At 39.3% G+C, this 25,534-nt stretch overlaps 1 protein-coding gene across 1 annotated transcript in view; it reads left to right on the top strand.

The window, feature by feature from the left end:
- The window catches only part of DNAH5 (dynein axonemal heavy chain 5), a 221,782-nt gene that overhangs the window by 162,095 nt on the left and 34,153 nt on the right, over positions 1–25,534 (top strand). Inside the window, exons 53-65 of the mRNA XM_081090544.1 lie at positions 983–1,113; positions 4,240–4,393; positions 4,845–5,112; positions 8,383–8,614; positions 10,205–10,319; positions 10,616–10,792; positions 13,373–13,576; positions 14,892–15,071; positions 15,741–15,878; positions 17,925–18,060; positions 18,707–19,023; positions 20,203–20,358; positions 21,290–21,472. Coding sequence (XP_080946670.1) covers positions 983–1,113; positions 4,240–4,393; positions 4,845–5,112; positions 8,383–8,614; positions 10,205–10,319; positions 10,616–10,792; positions 13,373–13,576; positions 14,892–15,071; positions 15,741–15,878; positions 17,925–18,060; positions 18,707–19,023; positions 20,203–20,358; positions 21,290–21,472 — 2,391 coding nt within the window. The remainder of the gene's footprint in view (positions 1–982; positions 1,114–4,239; positions 4,394–4,844; positions 5,113–8,382; positions 8,615–10,204; positions 10,320–10,615; positions 10,793–13,372; positions 13,577–14,891; positions 15,072–15,740; positions 15,879–17,924; positions 18,061–18,706; positions 19,024–20,202; positions 20,359–21,289; positions 21,473–25,534) is intronic.

Below are 25,534 nucleotides of genomic sequence, written 5' to 3'. Positions count from 1 at the left end.
TAATTCAAAAGCCAAGAATAGTCAGTATGAATAGAACACAGATTATTCCTGAATCCTGAGAAACGATGTTTAACAAAACCTTGGCAGAGGGCAGAGCCCGAGTTACTCCAGGAAGCTTCCCCAGCCACAGGGAAGTGACTCCTTCTTAGCCCCAACCCACTCTCTAGAGAAAAGTGGGTATTACTGCAGTACTCCAGGCTTAACCTGCAGTTAAGAGGGAAAGATCGTTATCATACAAGGTGAAGAATGCATCAAGGAGAATTCTGCACTGAATTCCCCCTAGGTGGGATTGGAGGCCTGATGGTGTAAGTAGTTCCTTCAATACCAGAAAAAGCCAAAGAAATACGAACTTTTCCCACAATGGGGACTTGGAATGGTCTGGGGCTACTGACTGGAATAGAGTAGACTTCTGGTTGGTGAACCCATAGGCACTTCTTGGTAGATATCTTAGATATTACTGTCTTGGCCAAATAACAGGAGGGTGTTTATGCTCATTTTCTTTAAAAATAAATTCTGTATCTATGCCATATTTGGGGAATTTTCTTCTCTTCAATTTAAACTGTCATATTTCAGATATGGAGGATATTCTAATCAATTGTGGGATCTGTATTCCAAAGGTACATGTTTTGAAATTTCTTTTTTCCCTATCCTACTGCAGTAGGTTGGGCAAACTAAAGGAAACCTTTAAATCTTCTTTGTTTCTCTTCTTGAAGACCCAGAGCAAGCCACAGTCGGGGCTGACTGCTGACTTATCTACACTGGTCTCTTTCTAGTTTCCTAAAGGCACACCCCACATTTCCTACTCTGTTCATGTTACTAAACACTGTTCTATTTCAGTAATGGCCATGTTCCTCCAACCATTATCCCTCACCATTCTGATCCTGAGAAATGTACATCTTCCACAGTGCTATGTAGAATAAGAAGGAAAAAATGGAATATTTACATGTTGGATGATATATGCTTTTTCTGTTCCATATTCTAGATCTCACGCATCATTCGCACTCCCCGGGGAAATGCCCTCTTAGTTGGGGTTGGTGGATCGGGAAAGCAAAGCCTGACAAGGTTGGCTTCGTTCATTGCTGGCTATACTTTCTTCCAGATCACACTGACAAGGTAACAAGGTTTAACTTTAATTAACCATAAATGGATTTGATAAACAGTTCTCAGAGGCCACCTGAAGTTAAGAATGCATTTTGCTAGGAGACATATATAATACTCTTTGTAATACTTTAAGCGATAAAACAAAATTTAAAAAAAAGAATACATTTTGCTTATACATAAAAAAAATCACAATAGTTTTTCTTCTTCATTGTTGACTTATCATCTTTCCATTTCAACTTCTGTTATGAACCGTGAAGATTTCACATTAATAATTTGCTTTTGAAACATTTCAGCATCTCATTGTGATGAATAGCTGGCTTTGTCTTTATATTATGCGTGATGCGGGTATTATGTATATTCCTTTTAGTGCATCTCAGAGGAAATTTATCCCTACTAAATGTTAATTCAGATTTCAAGAATATTAATAAACTGGAAAAATAGATGAAAAATATTACAGATTTACTTATTCAGACATTCAGAAATATTAATTGAACACCACCTATGTGTCAGGCACTGGCGAGGTACTGAGGAGTACATGGTAAGCAAGGTAAACCTGACCTGTGTTTTCACGGAGTTTACAGTAATTCAAGGTGGACAGTTAGGTGAGCAACTCAATTGCTATATATGATACATAGGTGCTATCTATGATAAGGAAATAAATGCAGACCAGGTGTTGTTGAAACAGGGGGAGGACTCCTAACCTAGTCTAAGTGATGGTTAGAAAAGGCTTCCTGGAGGAAGACATGTTTCAACTAAGACCTAAATATGAGTCAAAATTATCTCACAGAAGAGGGGCAGTAAAGAGTGTTCCAGGCAAAAATAAATATATCTGGGTGTACGGCGTATATAGTCTAAAGGATATATGTCAATTATAAGGTGGGGAAAGGAAGAGAAATGGAGTCCTTTGAAAGTGTGGATTTGGACTTTATCCTGGAGCAATAAGAAACAATTAATGAGTTAACCACTGGGGGAAGCATGTCAGATTTGTATGCACAGTACAGAAAAGAGGTGAAAGGAGCTAAACCAGAACAGGTATAGGGCTGTCTCAGGGATCTAGGCAAGAGATGGTAGTGCAGTGAGTGGTAGCAGTGAGAAAGGAGCAGAGGACAGACATATTCAAGAGATCATTAGAAAGTTGAGCTTTTGGATTTGGTCTATCTTGGTTCTGGCTTGGGAAACTAGGTAAGTGGTACTGCTCCTCATCAAGATGGGGAACCCCAGGAGGGCTGTCATCAGATATATGTGATATATGTGTGTGGTACAGGGAGAACTATGAAGAGAAAAGTCAACTTGAAGAGATAAGCAGGGGTAATGCAGAGATGCTAAACAGAATTTTAGGGTTAATCAAGATGAGAAGCAGCAGGCCAGTTTGGGAAGTTTAGTTGGGTTAAAAATTATTAGAGGTTAATTTCCAGGTAGAGGAGCAGAAAGTCTTGCCTATTGGACATTGATGTAGAGCTGTGGCTTGGCACAATAGGGAAAGCATTTAGCTGACTTGTCTCATTGATGGAAGTCCATAGATACATGCAAAAGCTATTTCAATCTTTAAAAGCACTTTGTAGATTAGCCTCTTTTATAGCTGAGACTCCAAGAGGCAATGTCTTACCGGAAATCCCAGATCTACCTGGGAATTGATTACAGTATTACTGGTTTCTGGTCTGCCATGACTTTCACTGCACCCACTGCCATAGTAAAAAATCTTATGACTCCTCTCTTCATGAAAAATTATTTCCTCTGCATGTCATACTGGGAATGCTCCATTACTGATGAAAAGGGTGTCAAGGCCTCCTTGCTTTCTCATAGTCTTCAAGAGACCATCCTGCTGCTAAGCCTTTGCACAGCCATGTGGCCAAAGGTCAAGGAGCAAGAGCCTCAGGTTTGGAAAGCATGGCCATTTGTTAAGGGGGGACTGTTTTTTAATATCTGAATCTCTCAGATCTCACTTCTCTAGAAGTCTTTTTGAAATATTGATGCATGGTAGTGGTACTTCTGGTTCTAGGGTTTAGGTTATAGAGGTTAAAAAAGCACAGAGAAGTTAAATACTTAGTAGCTTTAAAAACAATCAGAAGGCTATTTGCTCTTGTGCTCTGAACTCAGAGTTTATTTAATGACACAGAATTCAAATAATAATTTAGAAAGTCTGAGTCTCCAGGGCTGGAATATCTTTATTTTCACTTTTGGTGCTAATGGGGTACTCTGTACTGGGACCTCTCTAACATTTCATGATTGCAAGCTAATTTTCATCGAAGTATTGCTTTTGACAGTGAAAGATTTATATTGGAATATTTTATAATGTTTCTACCTATTCTACTACAGTGCACTGATTGTTTAGCAAACCCTTTCGTGTGGGATCCAAAGATGTATTGAGAATAATTGTGTTAGGGATGAGGAGGCCACTGTTTATAATAGGGCATCTCCCTCACCCCATATAATGAAGGCTTGAAATGATGTAGTTTAGTGTGATTTAATTTGTGAGGGATCTTCTAAAATATCATTGCAGATGGTGCTTAGTATATATTCCAATTTGTCTCTTCTATTATCATTACCAAAGATATTTTCAAAAGGAAACATAAACACATCCAGGTGACATTTAGTTGTGGTAAGCTGTACATTTGTGTTCCAGGTTTACTTTTCACCCTAGATATCTCTTTTGTGTGTAAAACTTTAATTATAATGCTTCACAAAATGTGGAGTTTTAAAAATCAAGTTTGTCTTTGCAAGTAAGTGTGTTACTCGATATTAACTAGACTTATTGTGATTATTTCACTATATATATACACAAATCATTATGTTGTATACCTGAGATTAGTATAGTGTTATACAGCAATTAAACCTCAATAAAAAAATAGTTCTTGACTTTAGTAAACAGCAAAGTACTCAAAACTTTACCAAGATGCTGCATTTCTATTACTCCCTACGGAATAGCTATTAGAAACTGAAAGAAAAATTTTAAAAATAAGTTTAATATTTGTAAGTAAATATAATGAACCAGTAACATTCACTTACATTTAAATGCCCGTCTGATGCATTAATATCAGCATTCTTTTGCTTAATTAAATGGCATAAAGCATTGTTTTAAGGATCTTTCCTTCACATCAAAATAATTTAACTAATGACACAATGACAATGTTTCCTTAGATCCTACAACACATCAAATCTGATGGAAGACCTGAAAATTTTGTATAGAACAGCTGGCCAGCAAGGCAAAGGAATCACTTTTATTTTCACGGACAGTGAGATTAAGGACGAGTCATTTTTGGAATATATGAACAACGTTTTATCATCGGGTGAGGTAGGCGCTCATTTATTGTTCATGTATTTTGTCTCTTCAGATTCCCTCCAACTTTATTGCTGTCTGTATTTCCTTGCATGAGAGTTTTGAATAAGTGCTATTATTGGGGGCTAGGTGATCAGTATAAAGAATGGCTTTTTCTATTGGGTTTTTGGAGAATAAAACTCCCAAAATGTGGAGCTATCCATTTAAAACCTCAATGAGTGCTCCAAGTGAAAAATGAAAAAACAGAAGAGGGAGGTTATAAGAACAGGCTATGACTTTGTAGTGAATAATAGAATCGCTCGTGTATTTTAAAAAGTGGTGTATCTCATCTTGAAGGCTGTTGGTTAATTTCCTAAAGGTGAGTTTAAAGACACACATGGAAGAAAGACATTGTACAAATCGAGCTACCCGTTTCCATCTGTTTTCATAGGTCTGTACTGAATTTGAATGTCTGCACTCTTTTCAGGTCTCCAACCTATTTGCTCGTGATGAAGTTGATGAAATTAACAGTGATCTCATACCAGTCATGAAAAGAGAACACCCCAGATGTCCTCCGACCAACGAGAACCTGTATGAGTACTTCATGAGTCGGGTCCGGCAGAATCTCCACATTGTGCTCTGCTTTTCGCCGGTGGGGGAGAAATTTCGAAATCGAGCTTTGAAGTTCCCTGCCCTGATTTCAGGATGCACTGTTGACTGGTTCAGCCGATGGCCGAAGGACGCCTTAATTGCTGGTTAGTGTGGTGGGAAGTCTTATGTCGAAGTGTCCGGTTTCCAGTGTTTGTTCATATTCTGTGCTGTGCGCTGTTACTGTACTGGATTGAGTCAAAAGTCACTTTGTTCAAGGTTAGAGGACAAATTTTCTAATTTTTCCCAAAGCGTGGTTGTGTGTGTGTGTGTGTGTGTGTGTGTGTGTGTGTGTGTGTGTGATCTCCAGCCTGTACCCCTTTGGGTTAATGGACAGTGTTCTAGTTTGAAACTATGTCTCAAGTGGGTCGCAGGCAGGCTCTGGAATGTCACAGGAAGCCACTAAGATTTTTAATTTGATAGCATTTCTGTTCCTTCATCGGTGGATTGGCCAACCTATGAGTAGTTTAAGCCAATTGTCTCATGGATGTTTCTTTTTGTGGCTGCAGTGCTGGATATTAAATTGGAAATCATTATCCAGCAATCCTCTGACGGTGTCTGTCCTTAGAAAAGGATGATAACCAGAGTGTTCTGTGGCTGGGGCCCCTGCTGCTGCTGCTTCTGTCTAGTTGTCCATCCTATGGGACATTAATGCTCCTTTTACTCTGTGAATAGATTGAACATAAAAGTAGGAAAGGAGATATTAGAGAGCACTCATTTAGTTCAAGGTCTTTCCAAGCTTTTGATGACAAATTATCTGTGGATATTTTAGGTGGTGGAGATACTTATGTTTCACCTCTGACCTACTGCATCAGAACCTCAGGGGAACCCTGATTCAATGGCAGTGGCTGTCAAACTTTTTCTCTGATTATTGTATTTTAATACTAATTACAATCAAGAACAGTCTTCTATCCCAGTAAAACCTCACAGGTAGCCATAGTAGGTAAAACAGTGAAAAGTGGAGAGGAGGAAGCATTCTGGAGCCTCCTCTTTCACCCCACCTCACTCCTGTCTTCCTCACCTGCTCTCCAGCTCTGTGGTACCCAGTGAGAGAATGACTCATTAGCGTGTCTCCTGTCTTTTATAGGAGGGGAAACTGGGATGATGAACTGAGGGACTTGTCAGAGGCATAAGAAAACAGTAGCATCAATATTTTGACCAGAAGCCATATCTATATTTTAAACAAACTCTTATACACTGGGGAAGTTTTGTTCTTAAGATACTACTACTGAAAATTATGGTTTTCCAATGTGTGATTTTAATATATTTGAAGGACAACTGTACAGTTTCCTCTTTTGTCATATAATGGTTGAGAAAAGGCCAGTGATGTAAAATTTAAGTCCTATTAAAATGTAAATACAACTAAGTGTAAACTTAAAAATTCCTTGAAGTCGGATATGAATGCAGTGCACAAAATGACAGTATTTAAGAGCTATGCTGTATTAAAGTTTACTATGAGATATAATCATTAGTATGCAAGTACTTTGTAAAGTATCATGTAAGGTACTATTATTAACAAAAATAATTTCAGATGATAATCACAATAATACACCATAATTAAGATAATTTAATTTAAATATGGAGCCCTTTCTGCCAAGTCCATGTTTTGATCATCCCTTCTTTCACAAGACAGGGGTCTTATTGATTCTACCTTTGTTTATTTCTCACAAATAAACAAAAAATCCATAGGCCATATGTCCCATAGTTTTAAATCTCATGGATCAACTCAAGCCAAGATTACATGGTCAGGGAAACTTACATTTCTGTGTCCTTAGTTCCTTGCAAGTGTTCTGACCTTCATGCATGCATCTATTTTTGTTCACTTATTCAGAACGTGTTTATTGAGTGTATTGAGCCAGGCATGTGGGAGGGCAAGACAGACTTGTTTCTTCACTCCAGATTCTCCTCCCAGCAGGCTCATGCACAGCCTCTGACGTAATATGCCTCATCAATTTTATTTCCTGTGTGGTCTCTCCTCTGGCTTGAAATCAGTGCACTTCACTGTCTACTTGACGCACTGTCATGGATGTTTCACAGGATCCTTAAACTCAATATGTTTGAAACGGAACTGGTTCTCTTCTGACCTCTCTCTCCCAGGAGGTCCCACCATCATCCCTTAAACTGGAATCAGAGATCTCTAGTCATGTCAACTTTATCTTCTAAATATTGGTGGAATCTACTCAACTCTTTCTCTCCTTCACTGATATCTGAGGCCAAGCAATCACTGCCACTACCTGGAAAACCCAAAAGCTTTCTAATGGTCTCTCCTCCTCTTTACCTGCCTCTCATCTATCTCCCACTGATAAGCAGTCTCTGTTACTTGCATAGATGTAGATGGTGCTCCACAATGACCACATTAATTTAGTGATCAGTTACTATTGGTGAAAAGATGCCACTTTTATTTCTTTGCCAACTATCACCTGATAGGTTTGTTCACTTCATTCCTTCTCTTTATTTTCCTTTTTATTGGCCGCATTTCTTTTTGCAGCTCTTACGTATGTTATTCAATATTTTAAGTTTTTTTTTTAAAGTAAATCCATAGGCCATCTTTTCTAAGATTCATAAAAATGGTTATGATAAGATTTAACTGCATTACATGAAACCCTTTAAAGTTCCTTGGGGTTGAGACCAAGTGTCACCCTCCTCTTTTATTCCATGGCACCTCACAGTGGTGGGTGTGTAGCAGACACTTAATATGTATGTGTGATTGATTAGCTCTGACTTGGTGGCCTATTCTTATACTAGGAAATGCTGTCTTAGAACTGGCCCTGTGTTTGGCACTGTTGGGAAGATAAAAGTGAACAACAGGAGGTTTTACCCAAACATTTTAAAATGATGCTGCAAATTAGAATTGACTGCAAATGACTAGCTGCTACATTTAAGAACAAATTGGCCCAGGGATTAAAAAAAAATTAGTGATGAACAATCCACAGCCAAATGCAGTCAGAGTGTGAGGGAATTAAGGATTTGACAGGTTCTGAGTAAAAAAAAAATGAAATTGTTAAATATGAGTACCAAGTGGGCACTGATTTCTGAGCTATTTGTACCACTTTTGTCCTTATGTAAACCATACAACAGGCTGGTTGCTGACCAGGAGCTGCAGCTGTGTAGAAGAGACTTCTTTGCATAAGTACCAGAAAACAAAGCGTGATGATAGATTTAAAGTCTGTGATAGTTTTATACATGAAAAGGAAAATAAAATTATTGATGTCATAGGCGTGGGACCAAAAATGCTGACTTATACCTACTTGGTTAGGGCTAAAAATGGTATGAAGTCCTAAGAAATAACTAAGTCTTAAAAAAATAGCCAGTTAACTTTTACCATGGCAATTCATGTTCATATTTCCCGTGCTGTCATCTCTATTCTTTCTTTCTAGTGTCTGAACACTTCCTTTCTTCCTATGATATTGACTGCAGTCTGGAAACCAAGAAGGAAGTGGTCCAGTGCATGGGCTCCTTCCAGGATGGGGTAGCTGAGAAGTGTGTTGATTATTTCCAGCGATTCCGACGTTCTACCCATGTGACTCCCAAGTCATACCTGTCCTTCATTCAGGGCTACAAGTTCATATACAGAGAGAAGCATGTGGAAGTGCAAACTCTGGCCAACAGGTAAGTGTGAAGTTCAAATATGGAGTTATTTTACAGCAGTCACTCTCAACGAGGGCAAATTTACTCCTAGTGGGCAATTTTGTTTGTTAAAACTCCAGTGATGGGGGCGTGGAGCAGTCCTCCTGGCATCAAATAAGTGAAGGTCAGGGCTGCTGCTAGACATCCTTCAGTGCATGGGACAACCTCTACATCAAAGAATTGTTCAGCACCAAGTGCCAACAGTGCTAGGGTTGAGAAAACCTTCTCTCAAGCCTGTTCAAAGTTTATGGCTGCTAGGGGCTTTATTCTTGCCCAATAGGAAAAAATGTTGCCAAGTGTCTGTGTGGCCTACCACTTTGTCTAATATTGACTGACATAATTATAGAAATATTAGACCTGGAAGGAAGCTGAGGACCCAGACATCCCCTCCCCCCTCTCTTGCTATCCTTTCTGAGTATCTAGGATACTCTGTTTCCTGCTTATAGTCACTGTATATAAGTGAATAACTACTTTGCTGACGTTTGTTCCATATTTCATTCTCTACTTATTCTTTTCTGAACACTTACATCTTCTGCCTGAATATGGACAGAATAAGCCAGGGTTGTTACATGAGGAACACCTGGGTGAGTGATTATACTAAATAACTCTGAGGGCTCCAGTCTTTAAGATGTATTAATTCAGGCTCAGGCAGGTAGCTAGTCCCTTCATGATGTTGTTCTGATGATTTTAAATTCATTTCTCCTCTTGATCCTAAATCTTTCTGCTTTTAACCTCATTGGTCTCCTTTTTAAAAATATTTTTATTGATTTGAGCGAGGGAGTGAGAGAGATAGAAACATCAATGATGAGAGAAAATCATTGATTGCTTACCTCTTGCAGCCCCCTATTGGGGATTGAGCCCACAGCCTGGGCATGTGCCCTTGACTGGAATCAAACCCTGGACCTATCAGTTCATAGGCTGATGCTTTATCCACTGAGCCAAGCCAGCTAGGGCTCATTGGTCTCTTTCAAAAAGTGGAAGTCATTGATTCTCCTTCCTCCATGATAGGCCTTCAAACATTTGAAGTCTATTGTCATTTAACTAAACTTTATTAAACACATTTCATGTAGGATACAAATGCTAGATCCACTGATGTTCCTCATGTTAGGCAGAATATTTAAAAAATATATGTTTTATTGATTTCAGAGAGGAAGAGAGTGGGAGAGAGAGAGAGAGAAACATCAATGATAAAGAGAGAATCATTGATCAGCTGCCTTGCTGCCTAGATCCTATTGGGGATCTAGCCTGCAACTAGGGCATGTGCCATGACTGGAAATTGAACTGTGACCTCCTGGTTCATAGGTCGATGCTCAACCATTGAGCCACACTGGCCGGGCATACAGAATATTTTTAGCAGGTTCTCACACAGTCTGTGGAAAACACACCAATGGCTTTAGGCTGGAATCAAGCCTGGACCCATCCCTTTTTATCAAGCCCTGCTGGATTTGCTGTTTGTATGTATACTCAGTCTTCAAATATGGCCATTACTATCTATAATATAGTAGTGGCCACTTGGAAAATGTGGCCAGCTACCACAAAATTAACATTGCTTTCTTGGATTTTCAATCTCAGAATGAATACTGGATTGAAAAAGCTAAAAGAAGCTTCAGAGTCTGTTGCAGCTCTGAGCAAAGAACTGGAAGTGAAAGAAAAGGAGCTACAAGTGGCAAACTATAAAGCCGACACGGTGGGTGGACATTCACATGTGTACCACATTTATTTTCAATTCCTGGTTCACAAATGTTAATTATATATATATATATATATATATATATATATATATATATATATATATGCAAGTCGCTAAGTTATAGCCACGAAAGTGAAAAATACTTATTTCCACTACCATAGAATACTCTTAGTTTTATGTATGAAAAATTATATAAGTGGACAAAATCAAGAAACCAAGGCAAAAATGTGCCCTTTCAGCTGGGTCTAATTTTTGACGAGGCTTTTTTGTTTGTTCGTTGTATATTGAATTAGGTCTTAAAAGAAGTGACGATGAAGGCACAGGCTGCCGAGAAGGTGAAGGCTGAGGTACAGAAGGTAAAGGACAAAGCACAAGCCATTGTAGACGGCATCTCTAAGGACAAAGCCATTGCAGAAGAGAAACTGGAAGCAGCCAAACCAGCGTTAGAAGAAGCAGAAGCCGCCCTGCAGGTAAATGTGCGACAGAACAGATGTCAAGCATAGGGCGAAGGAGGAAAACTAAGAAAAGACGAGTAACAACAGGAAATGCTTCAGACCAAAGTGCTCTCCATGGGAACAACTTCAAGTAATATTTTTTTTGCTTGGAGATGTTACTAGCTCTTTATATATTTTGCATGTGCTACTTCCTATCTCTTTTCCTCACTCATGATTGATTGACGGGCAGTGCCATAGCATGGCAGTCAGGAGTCCTCGGTTCTCATGTTCACTGTTACCAATAAGCTATGTGACATTGGGAAAGACATATAAAATTGCTCAAATATCATTTCCTCACTCATTTCTTGAGGACACAGGAGTGGGTCTGTAAGCCGTAACATTCTCTGAGTTTATCTATGAATTATCCATATGACAAACTACTGATCTAAAGTAGCTCATTAATGTCAGAGTTTGAGCAGGCTTCCAACACAAATATTTGATTCAATTGTGTGGCAATAACAAATAGTGCAATTAGAAAGGAGGTTGGATTCTGAGTAAATATGATGAGTTTAATGAACTAGACCCGTGGTCGGCAAACTGCAGCTCGTGACCCACATGCGGCTCTTTGGCCCCTTGAGTGTGGCTCTTTCATAAAATACCACGTGTGGGCGCACGTACAGTGCGATTGAAACTTCGTGGCCCATGCGCAGAGGTCGGTTTTCGGGCTGGGCGAGTCTATTTTGAAGAAGTACTGTTGATATTTGGCTCTGTTGACTGAGTTTGCCGGCCACTGAACTAGACCATACCCTAAAGGGTTGGTCCAGTTTTGAAGTCTCAATTTAAGATTTTTGGGGGCTCAATTTAAGATTTCTTTTACTTCAGTCTTACTCATTTACTACCTTATGTTATTGATTCTTGCCCTAAAAAGCTGCTGGAGAAAGGGAAAAGCTGCTATGTGTCTACTGCTAATTCAAGTTACATAACCTCAACTGAGCATGCGCCATTATTTGATAATGTAATTGTTACTTTTTTACAAGTTCCTTAGTACATTTCGGGAACATTTCTGGAACTTTTTGATCCAAGTTAAGTCTTTAAGCCAGCGGTTCTCAACCTGTGGGTCGCCAACCTGTGGTTCGCGACCCCATTGGGGGTCAAACGACCCTTTCACAAGGAGTCGCCTAAGACCATCAGAAAACACGTATATGATTACATATTGTTTTTGTAAGGAAGACAGTGCATGGTGGAATAGTGAAGCAGCAAGGAAAGGCATGTCAAATATAAGTGCAATGTGAAAAGTTGGAGAGATAAAAGAGAAGGCAAGATCTAATTCATATATCGATTTATGATGCCAAAATGTTAGATTTTGGATGTACCTGGAACTTTCTTTGTATACACTGGTAGTACCATATTTCAAGATTTCAAAAGCTCCCAAAGAGGCAAAAAGATGGAGACAGAACCATTGAAAGAAATTAATAAAAATCATCTTGCACAACTCTGTTTGAAAATTCCCCTTTCTAAAGCTAAAGTAAAATAAGCATGTTCAGCTCTTAAGGATTATATAACTTTAATTTGACCCTGCATTTCCCATTGGCTGCTATTATGTTTCTCTCCTTTCTTTTATAGCCACACATCTCAAAGAAAGATCGATCTGCCATCTCTGATGTTGTTCCCGCCCCCCCCCCCCAATTCTTCTTCACTTCCTGCTGTCTAGCTTTCACAAATACTAGTCTATTGAAACAAATCTTTTCAAAGCATATAGTTACATTCCTGCTTATCAAGTTTAGTGGTTTTATTTTCTTTCTTAGTCCTTGGAGAAAAGATCATTAGCTTTGATGAGAAGGTCATTGGGTATCTTCTTTGGCAGGAGGGATGCAGATGCAGATAAGATGGAAGGTTTTCAAGATCTGGGAGGAATGGATGTACACTATTTGTTTAGAGAGTGTACCATATCTGATTTTTATATTTAATATTTACCACTACTTATTCCAAAAAGAGTTTAAGAGAGAGAGAGAGCCAGTTACTATCAACCAAAATGATTCTATGTGACGATTAAATAATTTATGCCATAAGAATCTCTGTACTGGAAATGGAACAGAACTTTTCTAACAGCTTAGTGAAATCCTTATTGCTCAAGTTCTGTCACTTAAAGGTCAGTTTCCAGCTAAGAAACCTCTAATTATTTAATCTGTCAGCCCCGGGGCTACCTGCTAGTGTCAGTCCACTGTGACAAGTCAGAGTTACTTAAGAGAGAGAGAGGCAGGTTCTTGACCTACATAACTAATGCGTCAAAAAGCACCGCAAATACTGGCGTTTTCCTGATGGAGGGTCCCTGGTGTCTGCATAAGTGCTGACGATTCTTCTTTTTTTCTTTCAGATTACACTCTTCTGTTTTCTGACACTGAGTGGTCTGTACAGTTTTAGGGAAGTCACAACTCCTTATCCGCTCAGCATTGGAACTTTTGGGTTTGTTTGGGATTAAATTCGCATCTAGCCCCCATGACTGCATCTGTTTAAAAATGCTTCTTTTCCTCTGTCAGAATCGTAGCATTTAGAGATGAAAGGCTTGTCCGCACTTTCTCATCTGAGACTGGATGCTAACCTCCTTTCCTCCCCCAGACCATCAAGCCTTCGGACATTGCCACCGTCCGCACGCTGGGCCGGCCCCCTCACCTCATCATGAGGATCATGGATTGTGTGCTGCTGCTGTTTCAAAGGAGAGTCAATGCAGTGAAAATTGACCCAGAAAAAAGCTGTACAATTCCTTCCTGGCAGGAATCTTTAAAACTGATGACTGCAGGGAACTTTTTACAGAACCTACAGGTTGGTCGTTCAAATTTTTATCACTTTGTAGAATTTCTTCATATATAAAATATGAGTAATTTATCATTTATATGTTTGCAACTATCTTCTCCCACTTTCTACCTTAGTTGCTCATTCCATTAATAGTGTATTTTGATAAGCAGACGTTCTTAACTTTACTAGGAATGTAGTCCAATTTTTCAATATTTTCCTTAAGTGCTCTCTGTACTCTGTTTAGGAAATCTTTGTCCACCTCTAAGGCAGAATAAATGCTTCTGAGTTTTTTTTTCTAGAAGTTTTATCTGTCATATTTAGATCTTGAGACAATTAATTGGGAATACTCAACCCACATCCACCTCCCAAGTGATAACTTTAGCACTATCTTTCATTCAGTTTTTAATTCAGCATTGCCAGTGGCTACTGTGGCTACATTATCTTACAGCAGCTATAACAATAAGTAGCTTATGAAACTAGTGGGCCACACAGACTTATCCCAGACAATTAAAATATGAGAAACTTGTGTTCAAACAGGTCTGAATGAGATTGTGTTTTATCCCACATTAACATTTCTTCTGTGAAGGCTTGTTTCACTGAGTTATTTAGGCACCAATTTTTTTTTCTACTTGAAAAACATTTAATCATCCTCTTTTAGATGATCAAACACCCCTTTTAAAAGGTCCAAAGTCCTTGTTTGATCAGTATTTTCTCTTGATGTAAGAAGGTATTCTTGATGCATTTCTGCTACTATTTAAAATATTTTATTCCTCAAGAAGATAACAATTCTTTCATATTCTTGATAGTCCTATGATTAAAAATTAATTCATCACCCTCAAGGCCTAATGTCTAAGTTATTATCTGCACATTTCAGGCAAGTTAATAGAACCTCTGTCTGAATGTATTAAGGATTTAGTTGCTGCTGAATGCTAAATATATATGTCCTTAGGCTAAATATCTCTTGGTGTATTTGTTTTCCATTGTTGATTTTACAGGTTTGTAATTTACCTATTTAGGATTAATGACATGAAAATTTTATTGCTTCTGAAATTCTAATAACCATTTTAGTGTTCATCACTGAAACACTTTCCTTTTCCTTGAATCGCAGAAAATTTATTTAGGGTTGGTATATCTTGTCCATAGAAGACAAAGTATATTTTGACTTCTTTGTTGTGATTGCTTACTCTGCTTTCACCTTTAGGACTTTTGTCTAATATCCTAAAATATCGACAAAATACGACATCATTCTTCCATTTCAGTGTTCAATAGCATTGTGAGCATAATGTGAATATGACTTCATGACAGGAAGCATTTGACTTAATTTTACGCCTTTTCCCCATAGCAATTCCCAAAAGACACAATCAATGAAGAAGTGATAGAATTTTTGGGTCCTTACTTTGAAATGGCAGACTACAACATCGAAACTGCTAAACGTGTATGTGGGAATGTGGCCGGTCTTTGCTCCTGGACCAAAGCCATGGCGTCCTTTTTTTCTATAAACAGAGAAGTGTTGCCTCTGAAGGTAAGCCTTCTGGGTAGAGCTGCATGATACGTGCCTGTGAGGGGTCTCTAGGTCAACTGGGTCTTGACTTTTCACACAGTCCAAGAGTTTTCAGCCTTTGGTATTATTGTACTCAGATCCATGGGGACAGCAAGTGACAGAAAGGCTGCACACAAGCTGTTTCTTTCTTCTCTGTAATCCTGCACCAATCAGAACGGTGTGAGCCTTTAGGCACAGACTTTCTGTAAGGGAACTAAGCCCATGTGGGCTGTTGGTAGTTTCCTATACATTGTCAACTTCAAAAAGAAAAAAGAAAAAAAAAAGAGAAAGAAATACAGAAAACTATAGCACAGAATCCCATGATAATGTTCAAGGTCTTGTGTCAAGAATTCTCTAAAAGCGACAGGGTTGACACAGACATTGGTGGCCTTGATTTTACCTTTTGGCCCCGGAAGCATAAAATATGGGAAAAATGGCTGACTCCTATTCTAATGAGTTCTAATTTTCTGCTTGTGAACATTTATGTCAAGTTCACAGGAAGATTTGGTCTTGACTTAGCACAATTTGAAAAGACCCTAAGGGTGGAACAAAGAGCAGGTTAACCAGGAGACATGACTGAGTGTTCTCAGTCTCTGAAGTGCTGGATGTTTGCTTTGCTGCCACCCCACACCTGCTGTGTGTCCTGTGCAGGCCAACCTGGTGGTGCAGGAGAATCGCTACGTCGTGGCCATGCAGGACCTGCAGAAGGCCCAGGCGGAGCTGGACGACAAGCAGGCAGAGCTGGATGTGGTGCAGGCTGAGTACGAACAGGCCATGACGGAAAAGCAGGTGACTGCCCCCTGGCGTGGGAGGGACTGTCACACTTCACGGCTGTGGCAATCCCTCATTCCTTTCTAGCTTTCTGTCTGCAGAGGTTTGGTTTAGATCAAGGCTTCATCGAGTTTATACAAATGCAAACACAGCACATCATCCCTCACTCAGGCTTGATGTTGTTTCTAACAGACCCTTCAGGACCATTGGTGAGACGTCAGGGCGTTTAGCCAAAATAGGAGTCGGCTCTGGAACGTGAACATTCTGAGTTTCCCTGTAATGGGGAGGATAACTGCATCTTATGTAGCATTTTTTTTCTCATGTTTTTCAAATCAGATCCTCCCACTTTATCTTATTTAATGTTTGAAACAATCTTTTAGGCAGGGTGTGAATAAAGATCATGCTTTTGTAAAGCACTGTACTGTGTTATTACTACAAAAGCAATTCATGTTCCTTATAGAAAATACACATAGGTAACCTGGAGAGGACACTAGGAATATTTTGCTCTTTATCTCTTCATATTTGAACATATGCCTCGAATTATATGTATTTTAAATTTATTTAAAACTGTAATAGATAATTCAGTACATACTGCTTTATAAATGGAATTTTTAACTTAATGACATATGATTATTACACATTTTTATGAGATTATTTTTAATGGCTTAAGTGTATTCTTATTCACAACATACCATAATCTATTTAAATAATCCTCTATTGTTTGATATTTAGCATATACAGTTGACCCTTGAATACCATGTGTTTGAAATACGTGGGTCCCCTTATATATGGTTTTTTCAATAAATACACATAATGCTGTAAATTATTGTCTCTTTATGATTTTCTTAATAACAGTTTCTCTAGCTTACTTTATTGTAAGAATATATATTTATACACACATTAGAGGCCCAGTGCATGAAATTCGTGCACTGATAGGGTCCCTAGAGGCTGCCGGCTGCCGGCCAGGTACTCCCTCCCTTCCCCGAGTTGCCTGTCACTGCTGCCCAGGGCCTCCCTCCCTTCCCCAGGCTGGCCCCACCTCCTGGTCGAACTCCCAGATGGACTCCTGGTTGAGGGGACAATTTGCATACTATGCCTTTATTATATAGGATAACATCTAACATACAAAATATGTGTTGACTTTATGTTATCAGTATGACTTTCAGTCTACAATAGGCTATTAGTAATTAAGTTTTTGGGGATTCAGAAGTTATTATGAATATTCAACTTTTCAGGGAGTTGGTTTCCCCCACCCTCACTTTGTTCAAGGGTCAACTGTAAATGCTAAATATATATATAAGTATTATATAAATATATATAAATATTATACATGAACTTCTAGGGACTGGTTACACAGCTAAATCTTTATATCTATCATTACTTTATAAGTATACATTTTTACAAGTAGAATTAACAGTTGTCTCTTAAACATAGAGAGTCAGAACCAATTGTTTTTAATAACTAAGCATCCAATGGCAATAGTATGTGGAAGTCTGGTTAAAGGACTTTATTGACACAAGGAGCAGCAGGGAGGGACCTGCTGAGTCAAGTGTGGCTGGAGTTTGAGAACGAGCTTCAGAACCCCACAATCTGAAGATAATCTCAAGTTTCACCTGATGTGAAAGGACATGTAGTGTAGATAAAGCGATAATGATGCTGGAACTTTAACATCAGAGATTTTTCTAATTTTAAAATAAGTATACCAGTATGTATTTCTTTATGGTTTTTGTGTGATTTATGATATTAGCATGCATGCTTGTATTTCATTTCTGATTTTCTTTTACAGAAATCACAAATGATACAAATTTCCATGGTTTCTCAGTTGTTCACGTCTAGGGAAGGTCTGACAATTGGCTCAGGGCCCCACATGAGAAATCCATTCAAGTTCCCTAAAGAGAGGCTTAGGCAGACACAGGCACACGGGAACTGAATCTTAGGCTTTCCAGGAAATGAATGGCTCACATGTCTCAGAAATGCAGATCATATATAATGTTTTAAGTTGCATTTTCTAGCCAGAGGCTGTATTTATCTAAAAGGTTCTCTCCTGGTGTCGACCTTTTTTAGACCTTGCTTGAAGATGCTGAGCGATGCAGACGTAAGATGCAGACTGCCTCTGCACTGATTGGTGGCTTGGCAGGAGAAAAAGAAAGATGGACAGAGCAGAGTAAAGAGTTTGCTGCACAAACTAAAAGACTTGTAGGTATGTAAATTCCTGTGTTAATGAGGTTATGTGTTGACTGTGATAGGGAGTTAGCAAATTTAAGCTTTAATCAAAATACAAACTCTATTACTTTAAAGTTCTACGTGTGTGTGTGTGTGTGTGTGTGTGTGTGTGTGTGTGAAAGAGAGAGAGAGAGAGAGAGAGAGAGAGAGAGAGAGAGAGAGAGAGAGAAAGAGAAGAGAGAGAGTGAGTCTGCAGTGTTTCAGAAGAATGAATATTGGTCTGACATCTATGCAGTCCATATTAGATTTGTTAATGACCTTTAAACATCTTATTATCAGGACTCTTAAGAATGAAAGATGATATTGATCAAAGTCACTTTGAATAGAGGCTCTGTCTTCTGAGCTTTGTATCTTAAGCTCAGAAGTCATCCTCCCAAATCCAACAAGAGTAAAAATTCTCCAGGGCTTGATTATAGCAGCCAATCCTTGGTGGACCATTTGGACCCTGTTTAACAGTAAACCAAACTACTGCTTATTCATCAAGACACAGCAACATGTGGTTACAGTTTGGTTTCTGGAATTTAGTTTAAAAGAATGGTGTTTTTATTTTTTTATTTTTAATATTCTACACAAGTACATGTTTGATCATAAAGTATTTCAGTGGTGTTTGTTTTCCATTTTAGGAGATGTATTGTTGGCCACGGCTTTTCTGTCTTATTCCGGTCCATTTAACCAAGAATTTCGCAATCTGATGTTAAATGACTGGCAGAAGGAAATGAAAGCCCGAGAGATTCCATTTGCTGACAATCTGAATCTCAACGAGATGTTGATTGATGCTCCTACAATTAGTGAATGGAACCTCCAAGGCCTACCAAATGACGATTTATCCATTCAGAACGGAATTATTGTCACAAAGGCATCTCGCTATCCTTTGTTAATTGATCCACAGACTCAAGGCAAGATCTGGATTAAAAATAAAGAAAGCCAAAATGAACTCCAGGTAATTTGTGTTTGGGTATATTTATGTTACTAGTCAAGTTTTATTGCCCCAGAACAACAAGTATCCAAGGATAATAAAATATTTGTTATTTAGAAATAATTGTATATCTATATCTATCATCTGTCTATCTATCTATCTATCTACTGCCATATAGTATTATATTAGTTTTAGGTATTCAGCATAATGATCCAACATTTATGTACCTTACAAAGTGATATAGAATATTAGATATTAGTATTTAGATATTGAAATTTAGAAATAATTTCTAAAAATTGCATTATTTGCCTTTGTATTGATCGCTACTAATGCCACCTTCCAAAGGTTTCAGACTCTCTTCTGTTAGTGTCTAAGGCTCTCTTTGATAAACAGAGCAGGCTGGAGTTGTATCACACTAAATGACAGCACTTTATAAGGACCCTTCATAATTATTCTATGACTAGAGGCCTGGTGCACAAAAATTCATGCACTTGGGTCGGGGTGGGCCCCTCAACCCGGCCTGTACCCTCTCGCAGTCTTGGACCCCTTGGGGGATGTTCACCTGCTGGCTTAGGCCAGTTCCCTGGGGGATTGGGCCTAAGCTGGCAGTCAGACATTCCTCTGGCAGCCTGGGAGCCCTCTGGGGATGTCTGCCCCAGGGAGTGGGCCTAAGCCACAGCCGGACATCCTTAGTGCTGATGAAGAGGCAGAAGAGGCTCCCGCCACTGCCGCTGCCATTGCAGCCATCAGCCTGGCTTGTGGCTGAGTGGAGCTCCCCCTGTGAGAGCGCACTGACCACCAGGGAGCAGCTCCTATGTTGAGCATATGCCCCCTGGTGGTCAGTGCACATCATAGCAACCAATCGTTCCTGGTCGTTCTGCCCTTAGGGTCAATTTGCATATTACCCTTTTATTATATAGGATTATTTATCACAAAAGTGATGGTGAGGGAAAGGCAGTGTTGCCACCCAGAGATGTTTCGTGCTTCCCAGTAAAGGGGAGTGATGGTCTGCTGAGCAAAAGAATGGACAGGGTTTAAGCTTTCTGTATCCCTTCACACCAACTGTGGTTTCAAGTAAGGATCCCTGACTTCCCTGTACCTGCCTCCAGTGACAGAATGCTTAGGCTCAGCTTCCTGTGAGTTATCTCTGTGCATGGAAGTGTGATATCTCTGTCAAGAGCCACATTTTGATCTGGTTTCTAGATCACATCTCTAAACCACAAGTACTTCAGGAACCACCTGGAGGACAGTCTTTCTCTTGGAAGGCCCTTGCTGATCGAAGATGTTGGGGAGGAACTAGATCCAGCCCTGGAAAATGTGTTGGAGAGAAACTTCATTAAGACAGGATCTATCTTTAAGGTAGGTTAAGCCTTTTCATAAACTGTGCAGAACAGTTACCATGAGGCCAGGTAAATGTGACACAGATGAAATTTTCTCAATAGGCAGTAACTCAAATTCGAGTCTGGGGCAAGAGGCATTTGCTTTGTTTTTCCACACTTCCTGAGTTGGGATTAAAGTATTCAGGAGTAGGATTTTAGGATTATCTACTTGACGTGTGTAAAAATGTCTGACTCCATTTTGATGTTTGACTGTGGACAGTTTTCAAGCCCCATTATGCCTCTTTCCCTTTCTGTCCCAAATCTGGGCAAGCTGTTAAGAAAATCTGGGTACTCCCTCTCTCCTTTGGCGGAAAGTTAACATCATGAAACTCCCTGTCCATGCCCATGTTTTGAACCCTCATTCCAGCCCCATACCCTCACCACCACAAAATCCCAAAACAGCTGCCCCCCTGACCCTCTCAAGAGAATTTTTGGACCTGCTTGGGGGCCTAACCTAATCTCCCAGAAACTGCCATTATGTGAGTAGTAAAGAAATCTTTTTCTATCCTTTTAGTGCAAATTTGACATCATCAATCTAGTCTTCTGAGCCAAATTTTGGGTGGGGAATCCATCTCACAACAGTTTTGGTGATAAATTCTGTATTTATTGCATGATATATATTGAACTTCCTCTCTCCTTCCTCCCCTCCCTCCTTACCTCCTCCCCTCCCTCCTCCCTCCCTCCTTCCCTCCCTCCCTCCCTCCCTCCCTTCCTTCCTTCCTTCCTTCCTTCCTTCCTTCCTTCCTTCCTTCCTTCCTTCCTTCCTTCTTTCCTTCCTGCTTGAAGTCATGTGAATGTACAATTTATTTCTAGGTACGTAATTGCACACAGCAACACTTGATCCTATACAGAAAGACACAGTAAGATGCATCTTTGTTTTATTACTTTTAACTTTCTTTTTTATAAAAAAGGTGAAAGTCAGTGACAAGGAAGTAGATGTGATGAATGGTTTCAGACTCTATATTACCACCAAACTGCCCAACCCAGCATACACCCCTGAAATAAGCGCTCGAACCTCCATCATTGACTTCACTGTCACCATGAAGGGTCTAGAAGACCAGTTACTGGGCAGAGTCATTCTCACAGAGAAGCAGGTGAGTGAAGTATGGCCATGCCCTCTTCTGTATTATATTGTGATTCTTTCATTAATGAAAACAATGTGATAACAGTTGTAATAGGATTGAGTTCCTGTTTTATTCTGAAGTTTTTTCATTACTAATTCCCAAGTGTCTCAGATAACTGCTAACCAATATCTACTTAACATATTTCATCTGCATCTCATAAATCACATACCTATCATCATTTGATTTCATAAAGACAAATGGTGTAACTATGAGAATATCAGTCTTATTTTCAGCCTCATTATCCTGGTTTTTTAATTTATTTTCCTGAAGAGTTTGTCCTATTGTGAGTTCTGTGGACTTTTAGCTTTCTAGTACATGTCTAGGTTTTTCTTTCATTCAATTTATTTGTTATACTTTTGGAATATAAAATTAAAATGCTTCACTCAGGTAACACCAAACATTGTTAGTTCATATTTGTTATTTAAGAACATTCTGTGTATGCTGTGAGAAGATAGAGTTTCACTGAGCACTTTCTGGAAGCTACTGGCTCAATTATTCTCTATAAGGGTAACTCTAGATCTGTTTCTTTCTTTTTTTTTTTTTTACTTCTATTTTATGGGGAAACTAATGCTCAATGAATAATGGCCAATAATTTAGAAACTTCCCTGTTTTGAACCAGCATTTTCTCTAGGGAATGTGTGAGTCTTAGGCAGAGAAATCTAGAGATTTTTGAGGATTTTAATAAGACTGCTTTGGTGAAACTGGATGGACTCTGAAAGGTGCTATTGATTTTCTTCTGGATTCTTAGTTTACTTTATGGCACCTGCTACACTGGCCTACAGATTTATTTTGGTTATATTGGCAGAATTTTTGGAGTCTTCCTTCCCATTACTTTTCCTTTTTTGTATATTGTATCATGCTTGAGCCTTTCCACAAATAAAATATCAGGAAATAAAAAATGGCAGGAACGGATGCTAGAATGCCTGCCACAGACTAGCTATCAAGAGATAACACCTTCAGAATATGTACTTGTAAATTTTTGGCGTCTCAGCGGAGGTGGTTGAGGAAGCTCAGCGCTGCTGTGTCATGATGGCAGGAAGGACTGGGCATCTTGATCCACAGGATGTAACGTATTCGGGGCAGGACCCAGTGTGGTGTTTGAGGCTCTGCCTCACCGGTGGCCCTGGCCTCAGGGAGATAAGGGACTCTGATGGCAGTTTGAATAATAACCTTGTCCTTGGTTTTCTTTCTATTCAGCTCAGATGAATAGAGTCTCCTTAGAAAATTATTTAGTCTGACAGATTGTGGTTGCAACAAAACAGAACAGCCCAGCGCTGAGCCGTGATTGTGGCCGCAGAGGTTTGAGATGAAGCGAGGAGCACTTTAAGCTCCTTTGAAAACAAGACTTCAAACAGCTTTGAAAAGGCAGTAAGGATCTCTGGCCCGGCTTTTTTCATACTTCCTGGGAAAGTTGAATGTCATCTCATTATCAGAATCCATTCCAGTCTCACAATAAACGACTCTTAACAAAGGGTGTGGTCAGAGTAACATGACATGACACCGTTCCTTAGGATAGTAGAGGGTCTCTTACCCTGAACCACATTATAATACAACATGTAACCTGAATTTTCTTTTCTCTAAAGCAAATTCTGTCCCTTGCTGGACTTAATTTGGGAGGATTTTAAGTGGCATACGTTTCACAAGCAGCTTGTTATTTTGCAGCTTCTGTTCTTCCCACCGTATCCCCGAATCTGCTCTGATTACTGTGTCTCTCCGGCCTGGTGGTGGCCCGTGGCTCTGAGGTGGACTCTGGTGTTTTCCAGGCATTGCCTATATTGGTTCTCAACCTTCTGGCCCTTTAAATACAGTTCCTCATGTTGTGACCCAACCATAAAATTATTTTCGTTGCTACTTCATAACTGTCATGTTGCTACTGTTATGAATCATAATGTAAATATCTGATATGCAGATGGTCTTAGGCCACCCCTGTGAAAGGATCGTTCAACCGCCAAAGGGGTCACGACCCACAGGTTGAGAACCGCTGGCCTATAATCTAGTGACTCAGTTGAGAAGAGCCCATGTGTGTGTCATATGAACACAGATATAAAAAGTTTTCTGAGGTTTAAATTGTTCCTTTGACTTCATTGATGATGTAGTCTCTCTATGATCACTTTTTGGGTGATTTTAAATATGAATGTAAAATGTCAGTATAAAATGTTGTAGAGCCAAGGCGGGTGTTGGAAGCTAGGAAGATCCCACCGATGGGAAGTTGATGTTGGAAAGCATCTAAGAAAATCCCTTAAATGTGGGGCTGAAACAAATGGTGAGCGTCTTCAGTCAGCATGAGTTGTGCATTCACTGGCCTGTAGGTTCTTCGTGTGGAAGGTGGCTTGGAGCTGTAGCTTATGCTGCAAGGGAAAGACCACTATTCTCTTATTCTATAATTTACCAGCTTCCTAGTGTCCTGGGAACACGGGTAGTGAGGAGGCCTCTCACATGGGATCTGGTCTCAGGAGTGCTCAGCTGTACAGCTGGCTGGACCTACAGTTTTGTTAGCCTCGGAAACCAAAGGAACCCCAGAGCCTATGAATGCAAGGACGGCAGACTTTTGAACTCACTTTACACTTTTCTGTGTGCTTCAAGGCAGTCATTTTAAATGTGTGAGCTGTTCAAGTTCACACCAAGGCCATATTCAATTGTTGACCTGATTGATGTACCTGTGAGTAGATTCAGACAGCCTCTGTTGTCACCAGAAGGTGATGGATCGGAACCATTTAAAGCAGGCAGTAACCCAGTGGCCCTCCAGCAGCTTTCCTTTAAAGAAAACCCAGTCTCCTAGGCTCACTCTGACCTTGGTCCCAGAGAACAAGTCGGAAACTCAAAGAGACCTCTGCAGTATTAGGAGAAAAATACTAATATCAATGAACAACTTCTACTGTCACGCCATGCAAAGCCTCAGGGGTAATCGTTGTTTAGAATTCTGGATGAGCAGACAGGCGGATGATTGATTTCCTTTGGAGGTAGAGGAGCCTGAACCTGGTGGAGCTGATATGGGAAGTAATTTAATAAAGACACTAAACAGACAGTATTATTGCCAGCTCCCTGGTGGGAGAGAAAAAATAAATCTGTTTCCGAGTTCTGTTGTTTAATCTTTCTGTTTTAATTAGCAATGTAAAGTGCAGAAGAGAAGGAATCTTAGGGAATGAAAGCCTGGGTGATACCTTAGAAATGAGAACTCTGAAAGGCTGTCATCTCTTTTCTGTTACTGATTTCAAACCTTTGGTTACAGGTGCCATTTATGTACACAAAGGATTTTAGTTTTCATTTGCATCTTTGTTGAAGCCCTTACTTTTTGATCATTTAATTAATAAATAGTACATTTCCTGAACTTATACTCAATAACTGCTGTGTATTCTTATTCACTTTGAGGATAGTTTTCACAGTTTATATAAAAATTTTATATTGTAGCCTTAGGATATAGAATACAGAGCACAAATGTTTACTGGTGTGTGTGTGTGTATGTGTGTGTGTGTGTGTGTGTGTAAAAGATAATCCCTTTGTGGGAAAAATGCTTACAGACAAAATTATTTTGATTAATTTTCCTCCTTCATATTAATTTGAAAAAGAACTATCTTTTTATGTAGTCAACAGAAATAAATTTAAATCAGTCATACAAATGAAAATATGCCTAAAACCTTATCCCAAAGTAGGTTTTCTATTTTTAAATCTTGAGTGAAAAGCAAGCAGCAGTTGTTCTATTATCTTTCAAAGTTAACTTTCTTTTCCTCACAACTATGGTCTGTTCTAGTGTTGGGCCACTTTTGTACCATGTAATACATACTTTGCTTTTGTAATCCCAAATACTACTTTAAATTGTACTATTTTCTTTGGAGTATATTATTCATTGGTTTCAAGCTTTGGGGGAAATGTAGTGCTTAGCTTTATTTCAAGCCTTTGGCAATATAAATGTATTACTGTATTGACAAATTTATTTTAAAGTGTTAACAATAGTATTAAATTGACCACACCATCGCAATCATAGTCAAGCTTTTACTTATTACTTTTTAAATCAGGGATTAAATAATTTGCCAC

The sequence above is a fragment of the Myotis nattereri genome (genome assembly GCF_964212035.1).
Source record: "Myotis nattereri genome assembly, chromosome: 4".
Lineage (NCBI taxonomy): Eukaryota > Metazoa > Chordata > Mammalia > Chiroptera > Vespertilionidae > Myotis > Myotis nattereri.
This window is presented reverse-complemented; position numbering and strand designations above follow the sequence as displayed.